A 16,893-nucleotide genomic window follows, 5' to 3' on the forward strand; every position below is an offset into this window, starting at 1 on the left:
ACATGTGTTACTTAGATTATGAATGCTTTATTTTATAATATTAGTTAAGGATTAGTAGACTGTTTACCTGCTTATGTTTCTAACTAGTGTAAAAACATACATATGTATGCGCGACTTTTAACGTTCGACATAACGACCATCAAATTATGAGCAAAAAGATAAATATCCTTTACAATACCAATATAGACAGATCACTTCTGGTATGAAGCTATAGGAATGTGGTATAGAAAATATTATCTAAATATGATTCTCGCGTCGCAAGCGAAGACCCACTCATTCATAGACTTAAGTCAATACAGAAATGTATAAACCTTAAGTAAACCGTAAGTTCCCTTGAGGTTAGGTCGAAAGTATTGAGAAATGATAATTTTATTAGATTATTTTCTAAATTTAATTCATACCTTTTTAAAAATAATAAAACTTTAAAATGTTACTGTAATGTAACTTAAAAATTTAACGATATAAACGACAAATGTATTGTAACCAAGAATTTGCCAACGTTTCTTTAATACGTGAAAAGTTATAACTCTAGCTCAACTTTATACGTATATAAAATATAATAAAAATCTTCTTCTCTTCTCTACTTCTCTATCTTCTTTACTTTTTTTACCAATGGTTCGATAAGCAGGTTATACAGAAAACAGCAGACATGAAACTCTGTAGTTGCTGTTATGATTAATTTTAACTATTCTAATTATTTAATATACAATAATTTATCTTAAGCTACAGACAACAAAAGACTACTAACAAATCTTCGCGTTCAAATAACGTTCCTCTTCTCTTCTGTTATTGTAAAATATTTAAACCTCTTTCAATTGTTTACAAATGACTTATAATTATAGTTATGCTTATATTAGTATTGATCCACCCTAACTAAACCGATTACCGTGACTAGTGATTAGAAGAGGAGATTAGTCGAATGTACATTGATCAATAAGGACCGCAAATTAAACCATAGGCCAGTCTTGTCAGATCCAGCAATTTGTGGTCATCTGGCCTACTGAATTACATCGACATTAGATGATATAGTAAAGTTGTAAGTCGTGCAAAGTCATCAGCTATTGCCATATTGATCGAACTTATCAAATTAAACATTAGGATATATATGTTTCTTTGAATATAAAAACTCTATTCATACTAATTATATTATTGTATAGTTCAAGCCAATATATATAATATGTTATTATAAATGTGGCTGTTTATACTAATTTATTTATTTATATGTATTTTTAATATGTATTAAATTATGTAACAATACAACAAGCATAGTTATAATGATGATTATAATATTGGTCACTGAACAAATGATAGTACAGGAACATAATATAAAGATTGGAACAGAAGGCTAAGTGCTAAGTGAAATCCCCAATAAAAGGCAACTCAATGCTAAAGCAAAAAATAGAGGACAAAATAAGCAATAAATAATGTTGAATTCGGGTCGAAAAATCGAATAACTCTTTGTTACACGGATCAATCCCAAATAGTCGCCACTGAAAAAAGCAGTTCCATGCTTTTCATCAAAATGGCAAAGCGAGTATCGGGCGAAGTGACCGGAAAATTCGATAGCACTTCGGGCGATGCAAGCGAGCGCCTCATAAGCGGCAGCGGGTCCACGAGCGGAGCGGGGACCGATAAGTCCATTTGTAATACCCGTCCGCTCAAATAATAATAATAATTTCATTTATTCGAGCAACTATCAAGACTCATTTCAAAGCATCCGATAAAACATTTTCACTCCAAAATTGTACAAAATTGAAAGCCTTTTCACTACACTAAAACACCACTACTCGTGCAGTGAAGTGTTCCAAATCGTTCGTTTACAACTTCGCAAAAATGATTGTCGCAGATTTCATTTGGGAGCGCGATGGATTTTTTATTCGCTTTCTGAAATGTGTAACAAATATTTTCAGACACATTTTATGTATGGCGTTGAGATCAAAAGTCGACATTATTTTGATAACACAATATTTAAAAAATATACAAAAATGTTTGTTTTGAGTTGGTGTCATTCTTGCTATTTGTTAAATATCATCTAATGTAATTTTGCTTATGGAACATATCTTTAAACAATATTCATCACAATTTTTAAGCTTTTTATCACTGAAATACATCATAACATAATTTATCAAATAATCATTGTAATAATTAAAATTATTGAATGAAACAAATTAATAGTTTAGTAACACAGAATTCTCAATTAGTATAAGCTTTGAGGAAGCTTGAACACATAGGAGGTACACCGACTTCTAGAGTGCTATAAAGTGCCCAGTAAGTCTATGTAAGATTTAATTAACAGTGAGTTTTATGTGCTATGAAGAACGGTTAATGTGGTACCTATTATTGCAGTTTCTATGTTTCAGCTTAATTAAATTGGCAGTTATCAAACTAATAAAATATTTGAATAATTTTATGTATTCCTACAATGAAAGTTAAAATCATTAATTTGCAGTAATGACACTGTGCTATTCAATAGCAGTAGCGTAATTCATTATAGGTATGAGATAATTTGGTAAATTCAAATTCCTTTCCTGAAGTGCATAGATCCTACTTTCTACTAATATTATAAATGTGGAAGTTGGTAAGAATGTGTGTGTGTGTTTGTTACTCTTTCATGCAAAAACTACTGAACCGATTGCAATGAAATTTGGTACGTAAAAAGCTGGACAACTGAAATAACGTATAGGCAACTTTATATCCCGATATTGCAATGGGATACGGACTTACGCGGGTGAAACCGCGGGGCGTAGCTAGTATGTTATAAAAATAGAGTGGTAGTGGTTATGATACCTTCTATGAACTATCACCGAGCTTAGGTAGGTATTAATATAACTAAAAAGACCCACCACTTGTAATTAACAATCAATAATACATGAAATTACCACTTCGTAATTACTTTTAATAGTCGATCAATTTTAAATTTCATAGCATTGACCTGCTTTATCAATGAGTAAATTTCAAAGAATAGAATTAAAATTTGATCACGACGCGGGAAAATTTCATCACGAGACAGTCAGAAAAACGTTCCGAAAATACCACGAAAATCCATACTCAACCTAACGCATGGAACTTATAACCAATCCAACAATATAAATACAAAACATGTCCCAAACTATCCTTGACGCGCCAAAGCGTAGCTTCACTAATTACCGCGTACCATCGCATTTTTCATACAGATCACGGACCCACTCACTTCCCTATCGATCGGAACCTTCTGGCGAGAATTGCCACGGCTCCAAGAAATTAAAGGAATGCAGCCGTGAAACGGTTTTTCTCGTTTCTACAGCGTGCACCGCTTTTACATACACGTGATGGTATTTGAAAGAGTTGTTTAATTTTAATTAAAGTTTTTTAAGTGGCTTTTCATGATATTTATAGTAAATAGGAAACGATGAGTGTTTTGTTTGTTTACTTAACTTTTTGTTTCAACTACACTATTAAAATGCTTACTAAAAAGTTGGAAAATTCATTAATATCATTGAAATAGGGCTTCCAATGAGACTTAAATAAAATATAAGATTTTAAAGCAATGCACACATAATGTGAAAAAAAAATCTTTCGTTTTATAATAACAATTCCTCCTTTTTATCAGCCACATCATAGGTTATATCGAGAAACGTTCTTTGTCGTATAATTTTGCGTCGTCCTTAAGTCCTTAGTCGCACTGGCTACAAAAAAGAGTAAAATCCGCGGCAACTACGTGCTAATATAACCGCGTTGACTTGTCCCCGTTTGTGCCTCGACTTGTTTTCTTTTTGCACTTGAATAGCTCTGAGTGCGTATGAACGGGCGAAGTGGCGTCGGGTGTAAATTGAAACACTTGCAAATTTACCCCATACATTATTCATGTACCAAACACCCTCAGCACCCTGACAGTTTTAGTTGACGCACGAATTCCAATTGGGGACCAACACCGCTTGAATAGTGCTGAAGAACTTCGCCTCCTGACGCCGTCACTTACAGAATAATCGAAAAGTTACAAATCACAACGCCGCCTATGTTCACGTCGCATTAAGTGGGTCGGCAATAATACATTTCACATATAGGAACCCCCGCTAAGACGGCTATGCAATAAGGAGGTACTGAAACCCACAAGCTGAATTATTCTGACCCTAATAAATTTGCGGAGTCAAACGAGCATTGTTAGACAAATGGGTTTCAAGACGTGTAGTGTTAAGACATATTATAAAGCGTGTGTTTTGACAGCTAATTTGTTTGACGATTAATGTTTTGTTACCGTTGCTCCTTGTTGTTTATTTATTTACATACTAACATTGTGAAAATGCTAACAGGCAAGGGGATTTGAAAGCATCCAACTTATATTAAAATTTATACGATTATTTGTTTATTTGTAAACGCTTTTTAAATATGCATTATAACTGTAATGAAAATGATCACGACGCGCTGTGACAATCATAGCGACCACATAGCGAAGTCGTGGCCATCATGCTTTTCGCCATGACAGCGGCCCGCGACGGCGCCTATCAGAATCGATTTATTTATGAAATAAAATTGTTACATGTAATAAAAGCCTCTACTATTTGTCATGGTCTGAAAACCCAATAAACGTTCAGAAGGTTTTCCTAATTGCATCAACGCGGCGAGGTTTAGCATGACGACCAATATATGATTGTCACAATGTGTAGTGAGCGTTTTTATTAAGCCATAACGTGAATTTCTCGATATGGCATTTTTGCTGTGACCAGATTACATGCTGCAAGCTACTTTTCACTCAATAAGCGTTTACTGTCTTTGAACGAAATCTATATTACATATCGTAGAAGCGTAAGTTCGATTGCAGACTTACGCCTCTTCAAATGCTCATGGGCGGTAGTAGCGCTTACCATCCGGCGACCCACTAACTCCATAGCTGACGATGACAGAAAAAAATAGTAATTTGTGTATTAGAACCATACTTTCTTATATAATAACGGACACCTGAGCCGAGCTGAGGAATCTATACGAATCAAATCTATTTAAATGTACAATGTTTATGAGATATATCTGCAGAAGGAAGTATAATTTTATCCTATGACGCCATAGTAGGAACTAGACATAACTGAGTTAGAATATAACATCATCACAAATATTACAGTATTTGAGAAATCATGAAAAAGAAAATGATAAAACAATTTTTTTATTGAGGCAATTACAAAAATACCTAATTATGATTATTTTATTTGAAACATATTACGGAACATAAAGAATAACGTCACAATCCGGCAGAAAAATTTCACGCCGAATTCGCAATATTACAATATAAAGCGCTTACCATAAAACCTACACAGGCGAGATGTTAATTTACAAAACACATTTGCCTTGGAGAGTTTAACGTAATTTCTTTCTCGCCGAGGCGTTTCCTCAAATAAATTACAAGTGTAAAATTTTCAACAACAAAAGCGAAACAACAAAAGACTCGCGGCTCGCAACATCCGGACGGCCCTTCCAAACTCAGTCTGATTACGGATTTCCGAATAAGAAAAAGGAAAAAAGCCAAAACGTTTTCACATAAAGTGTACCTAACCGTCTATTGTGATAACATTGCAAAATATGAATATGAACTCCAGGAAATTACGCATAAATTTAAAAAGGTTACTTTTCACTGTCTATATTTTGTATGGAACATTTTCTGGTAAGGAGAACGTTTATGTGATAGTCGACATACTCAAATAGATCTGGCTGTGGGGTGTAATGTTTTACATAAAGATGGAAACGAGGGTCTTTGTATGGTTTAATTTCAACTGTATCACCGCTGGGTGTCGGAGCTGGAGGCGGCGGGGTACAAGTCGCAGGAGATTTCGGTAACGTGAAAGGTCCGCGTCCATCGTCAAGCGTTGGCCTCACCTTCCGCCACAGAAACGGTTGTTTATGTTGCGGGCCATGATGGGTAGCGATGTGCCTCGTATCTCGTTGCTTAGGAAGCGGTATCGTCAATTCATACATTTCAGGCAACGATAAATACCAGTAATCAGCTCCGTCTCCAATTATAGGGAATAATCTCTTATTACAAAATCTCGGTCGGAATTTTCTTACAAATTCGTTGTACTTACGCTTAAGCCTCCTCATGTATTCAGTATAATGAATGGATTTAAGCAGCTTTTCAAAATCTGACAATTCTGTCGTAGCGGGTTCAGAATATACACCGGCGCAAACTGCTGTTCGAAGTAGATGATGTAGTTTAAAAACAACGAATGCGAGCCACTGCCTCGCTTCTTCTTCTAGAATTTGTAAGTCATCAGCTCGACTCCTTATGCCAAATTCAGCGGCTTCGGCTGCTCGTCTTTCACCACGTTCTTTAACTAAAGCCAACCATTTTCTGTACGACCGGTAACAGAATTTTGTTCTTCTCGAGTAATGCCCTCGCCATAAAGCCTGATAAAAAGTGGAATGCAATTCAATATTATAAGTAATATTAACAATATTAATAGTGCTTTCATTCATTACCCTTAAAAGTATAATGGCTTTAATCTATTAAAGTTATACGAGTCTTAAAATAAACAGTTCATTATCACATTACAATTTTTGAAATAGCGTCGCCAAACCGTACAAATATGTTTATATTATTTATACACTAGCTGCGTCCGGTGGTTTTACCCGATTCAGCAATCCGCATTTTTCCTTAAAACTTCAGGTTATAGAGGGAGTACAAGAATAAAAAGTAGCTCAAGTAACTCCTTATAACATCAGCTATCTGCCAAAGAGAAATTGGTGCAGGCGTTCAAGTCGAAACTGTAGACAGATCTGTTTTTACATGCTTTTTATTAGCTTCACCTGTATGTTTGTTTGTAACCGACTTCTTTGGGCGCGATTTTGACCCACTTTAAATGGCCAGATTTCGTTCAAACTTTGTAGATTTATTGAGGACCGATGACAATACACTAATTTGATAAAATTATTCCATTTTTCAATTTGCAAAATATGATTTTTGTTAAATCGTGTTTTTTAGTTTTTTTTTAACTATTATATTTTATTTTAATATCACAAACAGACTATTTTTATTTATTTATTTATACGTAGATAACAATTGTGTTATATATTGATACCTGAATTTTAGTAGCAGCACGAGCGTAGTGTCTTCCATGTTTGTTTCGCACGGCACGTCTCAGTGCGGCGCGATACGCCTTTCGTGCCCTATGTATTCTAAAAGCACATTGAATCGTAGTTGCATTATGTGATAACCAAGCTACATGCTTTCTTATAAGATATCCTCTAGTCATACGTTGTAACAATAACACAGCCAAAAACCGCTGGTGACGCCTGGCCTCAGCAAGGTCGGCACGTTCTTGTAATTCAGCGTAAAACTCATGAGGGGTTGGCAAAAAGCGATATACGGACGCCATAATTTGTAAAAAAATTAAATATTTAGACTTGCTTCCAAATCAGCATCGACAAGACATCAAAGATAATTGTCAAGACTTGACGTAAACTTTTATCGTTTACAACCCGTGGAGATTCAATTAGTTTGCATAGGGCTCACCTTATTATCAAGATGATGATACTTCAGACGGTTTTAAGTGCGCGGTAATAAGTCCGGGTATATTTTATTTGCCCCTAAACGAGACGGGCTGGCTTGCCCATTTCGTTATATCCCCCGAAGCAATGATATGAGTTGTATTTGGAGAGTTCTCGCGCATGAACCCTCGCTCAGGTGGGCTCGCGTGAGACGTCATGAATAATTCAACGATCAAAATGGCAAGGTGTATGCCTGTTTATTTATTTTTCGCCTTAAATTTACTGGTAATATCCGCATATATTTGGTTACAGCAAAAGTAAATTGCAAAGCCGAAATTCGAATGTATTTTTAGAACTCGTTTGTTTTGGTTTTTATATAAAGCGATGTCAGTCTGCCATTGAATAGAAGCGTAGCTTTTTATACGTACTTGTACGTGACATTCGGGTTTTACTGTGGTTTTGATTAACAACATTTCGAGCAATAGGTTGCATATTAGGATATAACAAGTGTTCCAATTAAGAAAACGAATCCGAATAAGAAAGGTTTTAGATAGCTTTGCGTAAGCGGATAAAGTATGGCAGTAAGCCGGCAAGCGGTATTTTCCTGTAGTAAATTTTCTTCGCATTCTGTATCGTTGTTGGTTACGCATCTGTTATTTTTGTAACAAGGTTTTAGTCAAATTTGATTCACGTTTTATAAGATAAAATGAAAATGTTTCGCTACGTTTATATATGTCAATATATTTTTAATATCCGTTAGTAGACTATATTTATGCTCGTATTTTTTCATAGCTGCGTAAACTGTGGAGTAAATCACAAAGGTAAATAACACACAACATACACGCAATATAATTCAAAAGTAATTACAATTTGTCACAGTAAATTATAGGAATGTAATTCTACAAACCAATGGTAGTAATCAATGCTTTCCCTTTGTTAATTTACGGAATTCAATCGCTGATTACAGTGAATTACCGACAGCTCGTAATTTGTAGGAACATGGCATTAATATACATGTATGAGACAAACATAAAATGACTTAAGCGAGAGATTTCATTAAGTATTTATCACATATTTACTAGAATAATATAGGTATAGGGATGAATTCTGTGGCCTGTTAAGCAGTCCTATGGAATTATTTGGAATAATAGTAAAATATATCGACATTGGGTATAGATATTAAAAAACAGGAACCAGTGAGGTCATATTGTAATCATTTTATTTAATTTGTGGCTATTGATAATGCCAGGGCCTTCAGTTAATAGACCTCGGTTAATGTCGGACTCCTACTGTCTGCAGTACCACCATAAGCAATACCTAATCATATCGTTACCGAACCTAACCAAAACCATAAATAGATAATAGTAATACCTATACTTAAAACTGGTCTTACCGTATCTCCACTCAGAATAGATGGAACTTACTTGATTAAAAGCAAATTTACGCGTCGAAATTAAAAACATTTTTGATAAAAATAACGCTCGTCCACAAAAGCTTTTAAACGAAGAGAGAAACTTTAAAAGATTGCCGTTGTTTCATAATCGTTTGACACACTTTCGTAAGCAACTTCATAGCTTCTATCATAATAGCAACTATGTGAGCAATTTACCTCCTAATAAAATAAAACTTAGCTAATATCTAGAAATTTCTACGTGGTGCGAAGTGCTAAAACACTTTACTAATTACGCTCACATGCCCCTAAAGATGGTGCAATGCAGTGTTTGAAGTAATTTCTACTAATATCCTTAAGTTTAAGCCAAGCAAAGTCGAAGCTTCGAGAAGTTTGGAATAACGGAGATTGTAGGAACTTCAATAATATTTAACACTTAAAACTGTACGCGATTTCAACTAAGTGCTTAGCCCGAAAATCTATGTTCTGTTCTACTACAAATCTTCTACTTAACTGGGAGAAATTAACAATATATGTAGGTATAAGGAGTTTAAATATCATCATTAATATCGATAATGATTATAAATCGATGTGCTATGTATTATTGATAAAACAATTATTTCCACAAACAGGAGTTCATAAGGATTTAAAATTTAAACTTTTAAAAGTTTAATATATAAATTAAGTTCGTGTAAACATCGAAAATAGTTGGTACAGGTTATAATTAATTTCAACGACTCTACTAAACGTTTTGTTAAAACGATCCTGCCAAAGCACTACGTCTCTTTCAAAAGTTTTGACAATATTATTTTGTTAATGGACAATATAGAATTGCTGGACCATGGAAACTATAGAATAAAATTAAAACCGAGTACTTTCCCGGAAACTTTCTCTAACAGACTAATGTTAGAACAATAGTATAGTTGAAATAAATTTTCAATTTTCGACGTTCAAAGCGCGTTTAATGAATTTAGCTATTATTACTTTTAGACGTTGTTTTAGCATGTTTTATTGACAGTTCCTTTTAAATATATTTTCAATAAAGTAACCCTGGCGTTTTATTAATAAATAATATTGCGATTACTATAAAACGCATATTTATGGCAGTTTTTGCAAGTAATATTTTTTTTATTATTTCTATGTGTTTACAAATATTGGCTTATGAACTATTTAATAGAAAATGTCTAAATAGAAAGCGTTTTAAGGCCTAATTAATATATATTTTTAATACCGTTCTAAATTAACTATTGCAATGTCCTATATTGCAATACTTAATGTAGCAAAAGCCTTTCTATGAACCGAGTCAACTCAACTTCAAAGTCAGCTCAACTTGATTGCTTTTATATAAATATTTTTACAAATCCATCATATAAAAAACTCAAATGAAACTGTATTTCTATCTCATTTAAAAATATTGATTTGATCTTTGGATGTTTTAATAACTTGGCTTTATTTTTAGGTTTCCCCGCGTATATTTGTAAAATATTTCACTTTAGAAAGTTTTAAGTAGGTCAGGTATAACCAAGTTGAAATTTATTTGTAAACTGCGATCAGGTCAAGAGATTCTTGAAGCCGATTTTACCACAATTACGGACGCGTAACAATTACAAATCATTATATACAAAAATAAACGGTACCGTATTTCGAAAAAAAAAATGTTCTCTATATTGCTGGAAATTTCTTTTGCAATATTTTAATTGCTACTATTACGTACGGTAGCTACCGGTGGCCCGTTTCCTTTTCCTCGCCCATCCCAGACCATTCCTTTTTCCCTTAAAAGCGGGCAGTGAATTGTTCATGGGCGGTGGTGATCGCTTACCATCAGGTGGACCACCAGTTTAGTTGCCCACTATTACATAAAAACGCTACATAATCGTAGCAATCGTCAACAACGCTAACATTACCAAATTAAGCATATGAGACCTGTAATCCCGAAATTATTATTATTAAACACACTTCTATCTTTTTAATTAATGTATGTAAATTATTTACTAAAGACTAGAACCACAATTTCTGGAGTGATAATATGCAATTTAATATGTTATTTATCGTATCCATATTACTTAAAATAAAACTACGTTGACTTAAATGGACTTTAAACATCGCTTATAAAAATGCCAATAATTACAAGGTCCAAAGTCCAATACAAATAAAGTATTAAATCTAAAAACTGTACAAATCGCTTAAAATTTCTTTCATAATACTTGACACTCAATTTACTTAGCATCGTAAAAGCCATATTGAATTGAATTTGCTAGAAAACTTTATGAGGTGCCGCTCTTAACCAAAGGATGCCAACACATAAAAACGCCATAATTTTGTATGCAACAGATATAAGACAAGTTTATAGCTCGGACTGAGATGAGATGTTTCTTATGAAAGTGCAGAAGTGTAGTGCTCTCATATTTCGTCATAAACTTTATATAGCTATGCTTGGATATAAGTATTATGGCAAAACAAAGTAAAGAAAACCTAAATTTATATTTCTTCACCATTTTTTTCTTCTTTTTTTATGTCATAGTCAGCAATGGAGCTGGTGGGACGCCTGGTGGTAAGCGCTACCACCGCCCATGAACATTTATAGAGGCGTAAAGTCGATTACAGAGCTTACGGATTGGCGAGAGGAATAGAGGAAAGGACTGGGAAGGGGAAGGAAAAGGATATGGGCCTCCAGCTCCCCCACTCACCGAACGAAACACAGCAAAATGCTATTTCACGCCGGTCTTCTGTGGAGGTGTGGTACTTCTCCGGTGCGAGCTGGCCCAATTCGTGCCGAAGCATGCTCGACTACCACATATCGTTGCTGTTGCTTATATCATATGAAGTTATTGTTGCTAATATCAAAGTCGATGAATATAACAAATATCTCCAACAAACTATGTGAATATGTTGTGATATAATTGTTATTTTTATTGTTTTATTTTGCTGTTTTTACATATTATTTTATGGTATCATTTATTTTCACATTCCAATAATGGAGGTGAAATAGCAATTATGTTACTGTGGTATTGTATGCAAGCTTTTTAATGATAATAAACAACGCATCTACTCACTTAATAATCTTAATGAACGAATTAAGGTCTGTATGACATTAATTAAAAGCAATTTTTCATTTTCATTATAAAACCTACCATTAATTGTGATAAAATGTACAGAGTAGGTCCAGAAAATAAAATGTTTTTTAGATTGCTGGTGATTGAATGGTGAAATGTTGTCACCGGAGCTTCCACTCTTGACATAATAACCGAGATAGAAAAATGGAAACTTTGCCAATATTCGCCAAGTTTCCGATGCGCTGGAATTCGGTAATACTTTATATACGTAACCTGTTTGAGAAAGTTTGTGAAAACTTGGACGAAATATGAAATTTAATGTAACAAAGTTTACATAGTTTTATACGGCACGGCGTTTAATCATTGTGTCATTCACATTGTTGTTGAAGCTATTTATTTATTAGCATACTTTCAGGTACTGAACTTACGTTTAGAATTTCTATAAACTATTCTAATTGGAGACCTATTTAAGCTTTGTTGGTGGGTAAATTAATAATGAAAATCTTAATAATACGGAGTAGAATTGTATTGGATTCAGGTGTACAAAAAATACTCCAATTTCGGAATGGAAAAGAATAAAAGTATGTAATAAATAGACATAGTAGTGTAGGACACTACATACACGTCTCGATCTCTTCTTGGTTGTTTTGTAGATAAAACTTTTACACCTGAGGCTTCCATGTCCTCATATTAGGTAAAAACATAAAGTGAAGCTTTATAAGAGGAGATTTTTTTAGGTAAAATGTCAATATTTATTTTCTTCTATTTTGAATTTTGTTTTGATATTATATGTTTGCTTCAAATACATTTGCTAGGACACTAATCGCTCGAAAGCCTATAATTTAAAAACGTCTCGACTCGTTACTTTGTAATAATATTGTAATCCAAACTAATTGCGAATTTAATCTAACATCTTTATGAAAGCTGAAAGAGAAATCCAGTTGTTTTGATCTCTTAATAACTCGAGAAAATAGCTTCTGAATTTATCTGATGAAAGTAAATATTTGGAATCAAAGGAATTTCGTGCCTCATTTAATTGATGGAGCACTTTGAAAATGTATTCGAATGTTCTTGACCGTAGGCTTGAAAACATGGTGTATATTTCGATTTGTCATATCGAAGTTAATTGTCCTTGTGTCCGTGTTGTTCTTTTGGGAATACTCAATATTCATTTATTTGTTAAATTTTATTATAACTTCGTGGTCTGACAATGTATCATACCAGGACATCGCCCGCGTGTAGCCTATGTGTTTTTCTGATTTATATATATTGAGATTGATCCCATGTGTTCAGCTACCCAAAAGTACATTCAGAATTTTTATCTATTTTTTACACCTTGGGTCTGAAAACCCAAATATCATACCGACACCTATTTTTCCCTAAAATAAAATAGTCTAGTATTATCCTTTGTTACTCGCAGATAACATAGCTTTCTAATGGTGAAAGAATTTTTAAAATCGGTCCAGTAGTTTTTCATATTAGTGTAGATGTAGATAGAATATTAAAAATGCCTGCTAAAAAGAGGCAAAGATACTTTTTTCAATCTCTTTTTTAAATTTACTTAGATGTATACTGTTATATCACTCTACGCATACTCTGGTCACATCGCCAAAAATCCTCTAGATCTATAAACTTCTAAATGTATAGAACTCATGCTTTTCTATAATAAATAAAAAGACGGAATTTGTACTAAAGTCTATCCTGAACTCTTACGTCAGTAAAAATATATATAAAAATACCGTTGGCAGTTATTTCATGATACAAATTGGAAATACTTCCAATTTTTATACCGCGATTGAGTAAATTATTCCATTAAAATATTTTCATGACATTGAACCGAGCGTTCTATTCATGGTTGTTATTTTAATTTACTTAATACGAAAACATGGAACTATTCGCACGTTCAGATATAAAACAAAACGTTTATTTTGCCTCACGCTCGACTTTGAAGCATCTCTCGATTCGAAACTGAAAAATATTTGCGATATTCCTCGAAAGAATTTCCATTTTGATTCGAATGTACGCGAATAGCGAAACTACGGAATACTTACGAAGATCATTGAATGTAATTGAACACGTTACGTAAGAGTTGTGTGGAAAAAGATTTTTGCATTTTTCACGCTCGATTTTTATAAAGTGATAGTGCAAAGTCATTTCTTCGAAAAAAATAAATGAAACAAGCTATATACAAAACTATACATCATTCTTATGATGAAATTATGACGTGATTTATCTCATATTTATATCAAAGTCTTAAGAAAATTCACAGAAGTGTGGTAAAGAAGCTGGTAAGTGTAGAAAATACTAGGAATACTGTACAAGCTATACTGAAGGTTCTTTCATAGCTCTTATTGGTTATACAAAGTTGAAGTAACAGATAATTCAAATATCAAGAACCTATGTTCCAGATCTTATTATTAATAATAATTGCAATGTTTGTAAGTAAACAAAATAAATTAAACTGGATTAAATCTTCATCTGCCTGAAAAAAATTAAAGCTATGAAATTACATCTGACTTCATACTACTTCACAGATTTCAAACAATCAATAACCAAATTGTTAATTGTTTTACAAGTGGTTTCGTATGAAAAGGATAGCGTACCCTGGCTTCAAACGCAGCATCAAATACCTATTATAAGGTTACCGCATCATACGCTACATTGCTTAAAAAAACGCTGTTTAGTTAAGGTAGGGTGCATGAATGCTCTCGGTTCTATGGAAATTTAATGAGAGAGCTTAGGGAAGGCTTTTATAAGCGACTGACCATTACGAGACAAGAGGCAGTCTGAATGCACTGTCCACACTTTCTATGCACGATGTTGATTTAAAACGGTTAGGCGTTGTTCTTGCTAAATCGTGTTTGAAACATTTTTGTATGTATTATAATAATTTCTAATGGCACAGATGAAATGACGAAAATAAGAGGCACACGTCTTAAATACTTTCCTTACTTAAGTTAAGCGAATTAATTAGCTTCAAGTGTAGTTTAATAAGAAATTTAAGGATACCTACTTCTACTGAGTTCGCTTTAATTTATATAGTTTACATTGGATTTAAAGTGCAAAAAGGCAACACGACCGAAAAACTCTCAGATTGTAACATTTCTGATCGATCCCACTACTCTGTAAAGGAATGCCTTGATTAAGTTCGCCATTCAATTTAAGTTCCTTCATAAAATGAACATTTTTCTTCCGTGCTACTTTCTACGTTTTAAGTACTAAAAGATCGTAGGTACTGATTTTTCAATGTCAACCGGTTCAAAATATTTTAGCAACCACACAACTTTCGGGATCCAACTAAAGTATCAAACTAATGTAAACTAGCTTTATACAAGTAGTTAAAACTAATTCGTCTGTTATTTAAAGTAAATTAACCTGTACCTGAAATGTAAAGCATTTTACAAAACCAAATTAAACTTTGTCCCTCGGAGAATTTTCCAAGCGTCTTAGACTTTACATACGTACCTCGGTTGTCCTTATTATATTGCTGGTTTTAATATCAAAATCTTTGTGATTAAATAATACACGTTCCTGCTGGTTAAAATGCTACGTGTTGTATCTTCTCATATTTGATTATGGTTTTTGTATGGTATTTAATTATGACTTGCTTCAAGTAACCAACCTGTATGATGATGAATGAATATATTATTAGGCTTTTAGGATTATGTGCCATTGGGTATAACTCCAAATACAAGACGGAATACTTTACGGTTTCTATACAGAAATTTTATTGCATTGATATGAATTAACTTGTTTTTTCGCGTATTACAACTATAGGATAAGGGATAACACTTCAAATATTACTTTGACACGTATCATATGATCGTAATGCATTCACATATGATTATTTAGAATTTTACGCTCATATAGAAACAACTACTAATACTACTAATGAGATAGATAGATAGATAGATAGATAACTCTTTATTTGCACCAATACAAAAGGACAAATACAAAGAGGACAAAAACACACGACAGATGAGATATTATGTTCCATAGAATGGATATATATATAGTTAAAACAATGATGCAGACCGTTGTCCATAGGACATCTAATACAAGCCGTATTTGGTGATTAAATTATTTATTAAAAACACACATAATTATGTTTCTCAAGATCAAGCAATTAAAATAATGCTCGTCCTTTTAAGTGTACAATGGGGGTACTAACGTACATTAATATGCATTTTTTGTGACGTTTTGACCTTGGGAAATATGAAAACAGCACAATTGATTAATAATGAAATCATATAAAGTTATAATAGTAGATTTGGTATAAATCTTGATAATTCGTTGTTTTTCCTTATATACCGCAATTCACTGGTCTTACATACCATTATCATAATAGTACATTGTTAGCAATTATTTTACACGAAGTCATCTAAGTCACTATGTCAAGCGTATATCCATTAATTAAAAACGCAAATACATTCACTGCTTAACTGGGCATTAAAGGCATCTAGAGCGATTCTAACAAGGTCCTCTAGTCTATTCATTGATGCTTAGACCTTTTGCCTTACCGCTCATTATACGACCGTTTCTTTGCTAACCGAGTGCTATTTACCCGATCAAAAGCAACGTCTAATTACTAAGTTTGTTACTAACGGCTTAATATACATAGAGAATTAGTGTAGTCCAATAATAGAACGCTAGTTCATCTCAGTTTCCCTCTGAAAGCTAAGTGGGTGTTAGCTTTTCAGTTTTAACTAATGGGAGTTAGAAAGTGGGTATTAAACTAGAAGTGCTTTTAAATAGAACGTAATTATTTAAATTAATGACCGCCATGTAAACACGTTTAGACTTATGGCTGTACATAAACATTGAACAGGAATATGAATGTGCTGCGAACCCCTTGGCTGTTTTACTTCATGATTAATTAAAAGAAAGTTAACATTACTATAAGTGGAATTTGAAAGTCATATAGGTATAGACTACAGGCCCATATAGAAAAAATTACGGGTCATTTGAACCACCAGGTGACCTATCTAGAACGATATAAGA

The 16,893-nt window shown here is 33.4% G+C and overlaps 2 protein-coding genes across 2 annotated transcripts in view; both read right to left on the reverse strand.

Moving 5' to 3' along the window:
* The window catches only part of LOC119832751 (semaphorin-2A-like), a 511,596-nt gene that overhangs the window by 461,174 nt on the left and 33,529 nt on the right, over positions 1 to 16,893 (reverse strand). The window lies entirely within an intron of this gene.
* On the reverse strand, positions 5,590 to 7,337 carry LOC119833061. Its single transcript, XM_038356933.1, has 2 exons — positions 7,041 to 7,337; positions 5,590 to 6,369 (listed from the first exon to the last, which is right to left on the reverse strand). Exons 1-2 carry the CDS (start codon positions 7,335 to 7,337, stop codon positions 5,590 to 5,592), a joined length of 1,077 nt encoding a protein of 358 aa, XP_038212861.1.

The sequence above is a fragment of the Zerene cesonia genome, chromosome 16, assembly GCF_012273895.1.
Source record: "Zerene cesonia ecotype Mississippi chromosome 16, Zerene_cesonia_1.1, whole genome shotgun sequence".
In the NCBI taxonomy this organism is placed as follows: domain Eukaryota; kingdom Metazoa; phylum Arthropoda; class Insecta; order Lepidoptera; family Pieridae; genus Zerene; species Zerene cesonia.

Excerpts from the sequence above, each read along its gene's own strand:
- LOC119833061 (XM_038356933.1), bottom strand. The coding sequence starts at position 7,337 with ATGGCGTCCGTATATCGCTTTTTGCCAACCCCTCATGAGTTTTACGCT. Across the intron at positions 6,370-7,040 it reads GTGCTGCTACTAAAATTCAG|GCTTTATGGCGAGGGCATTA; the intron begins GTATCAATATAT and ends ACTTTTTATCAG.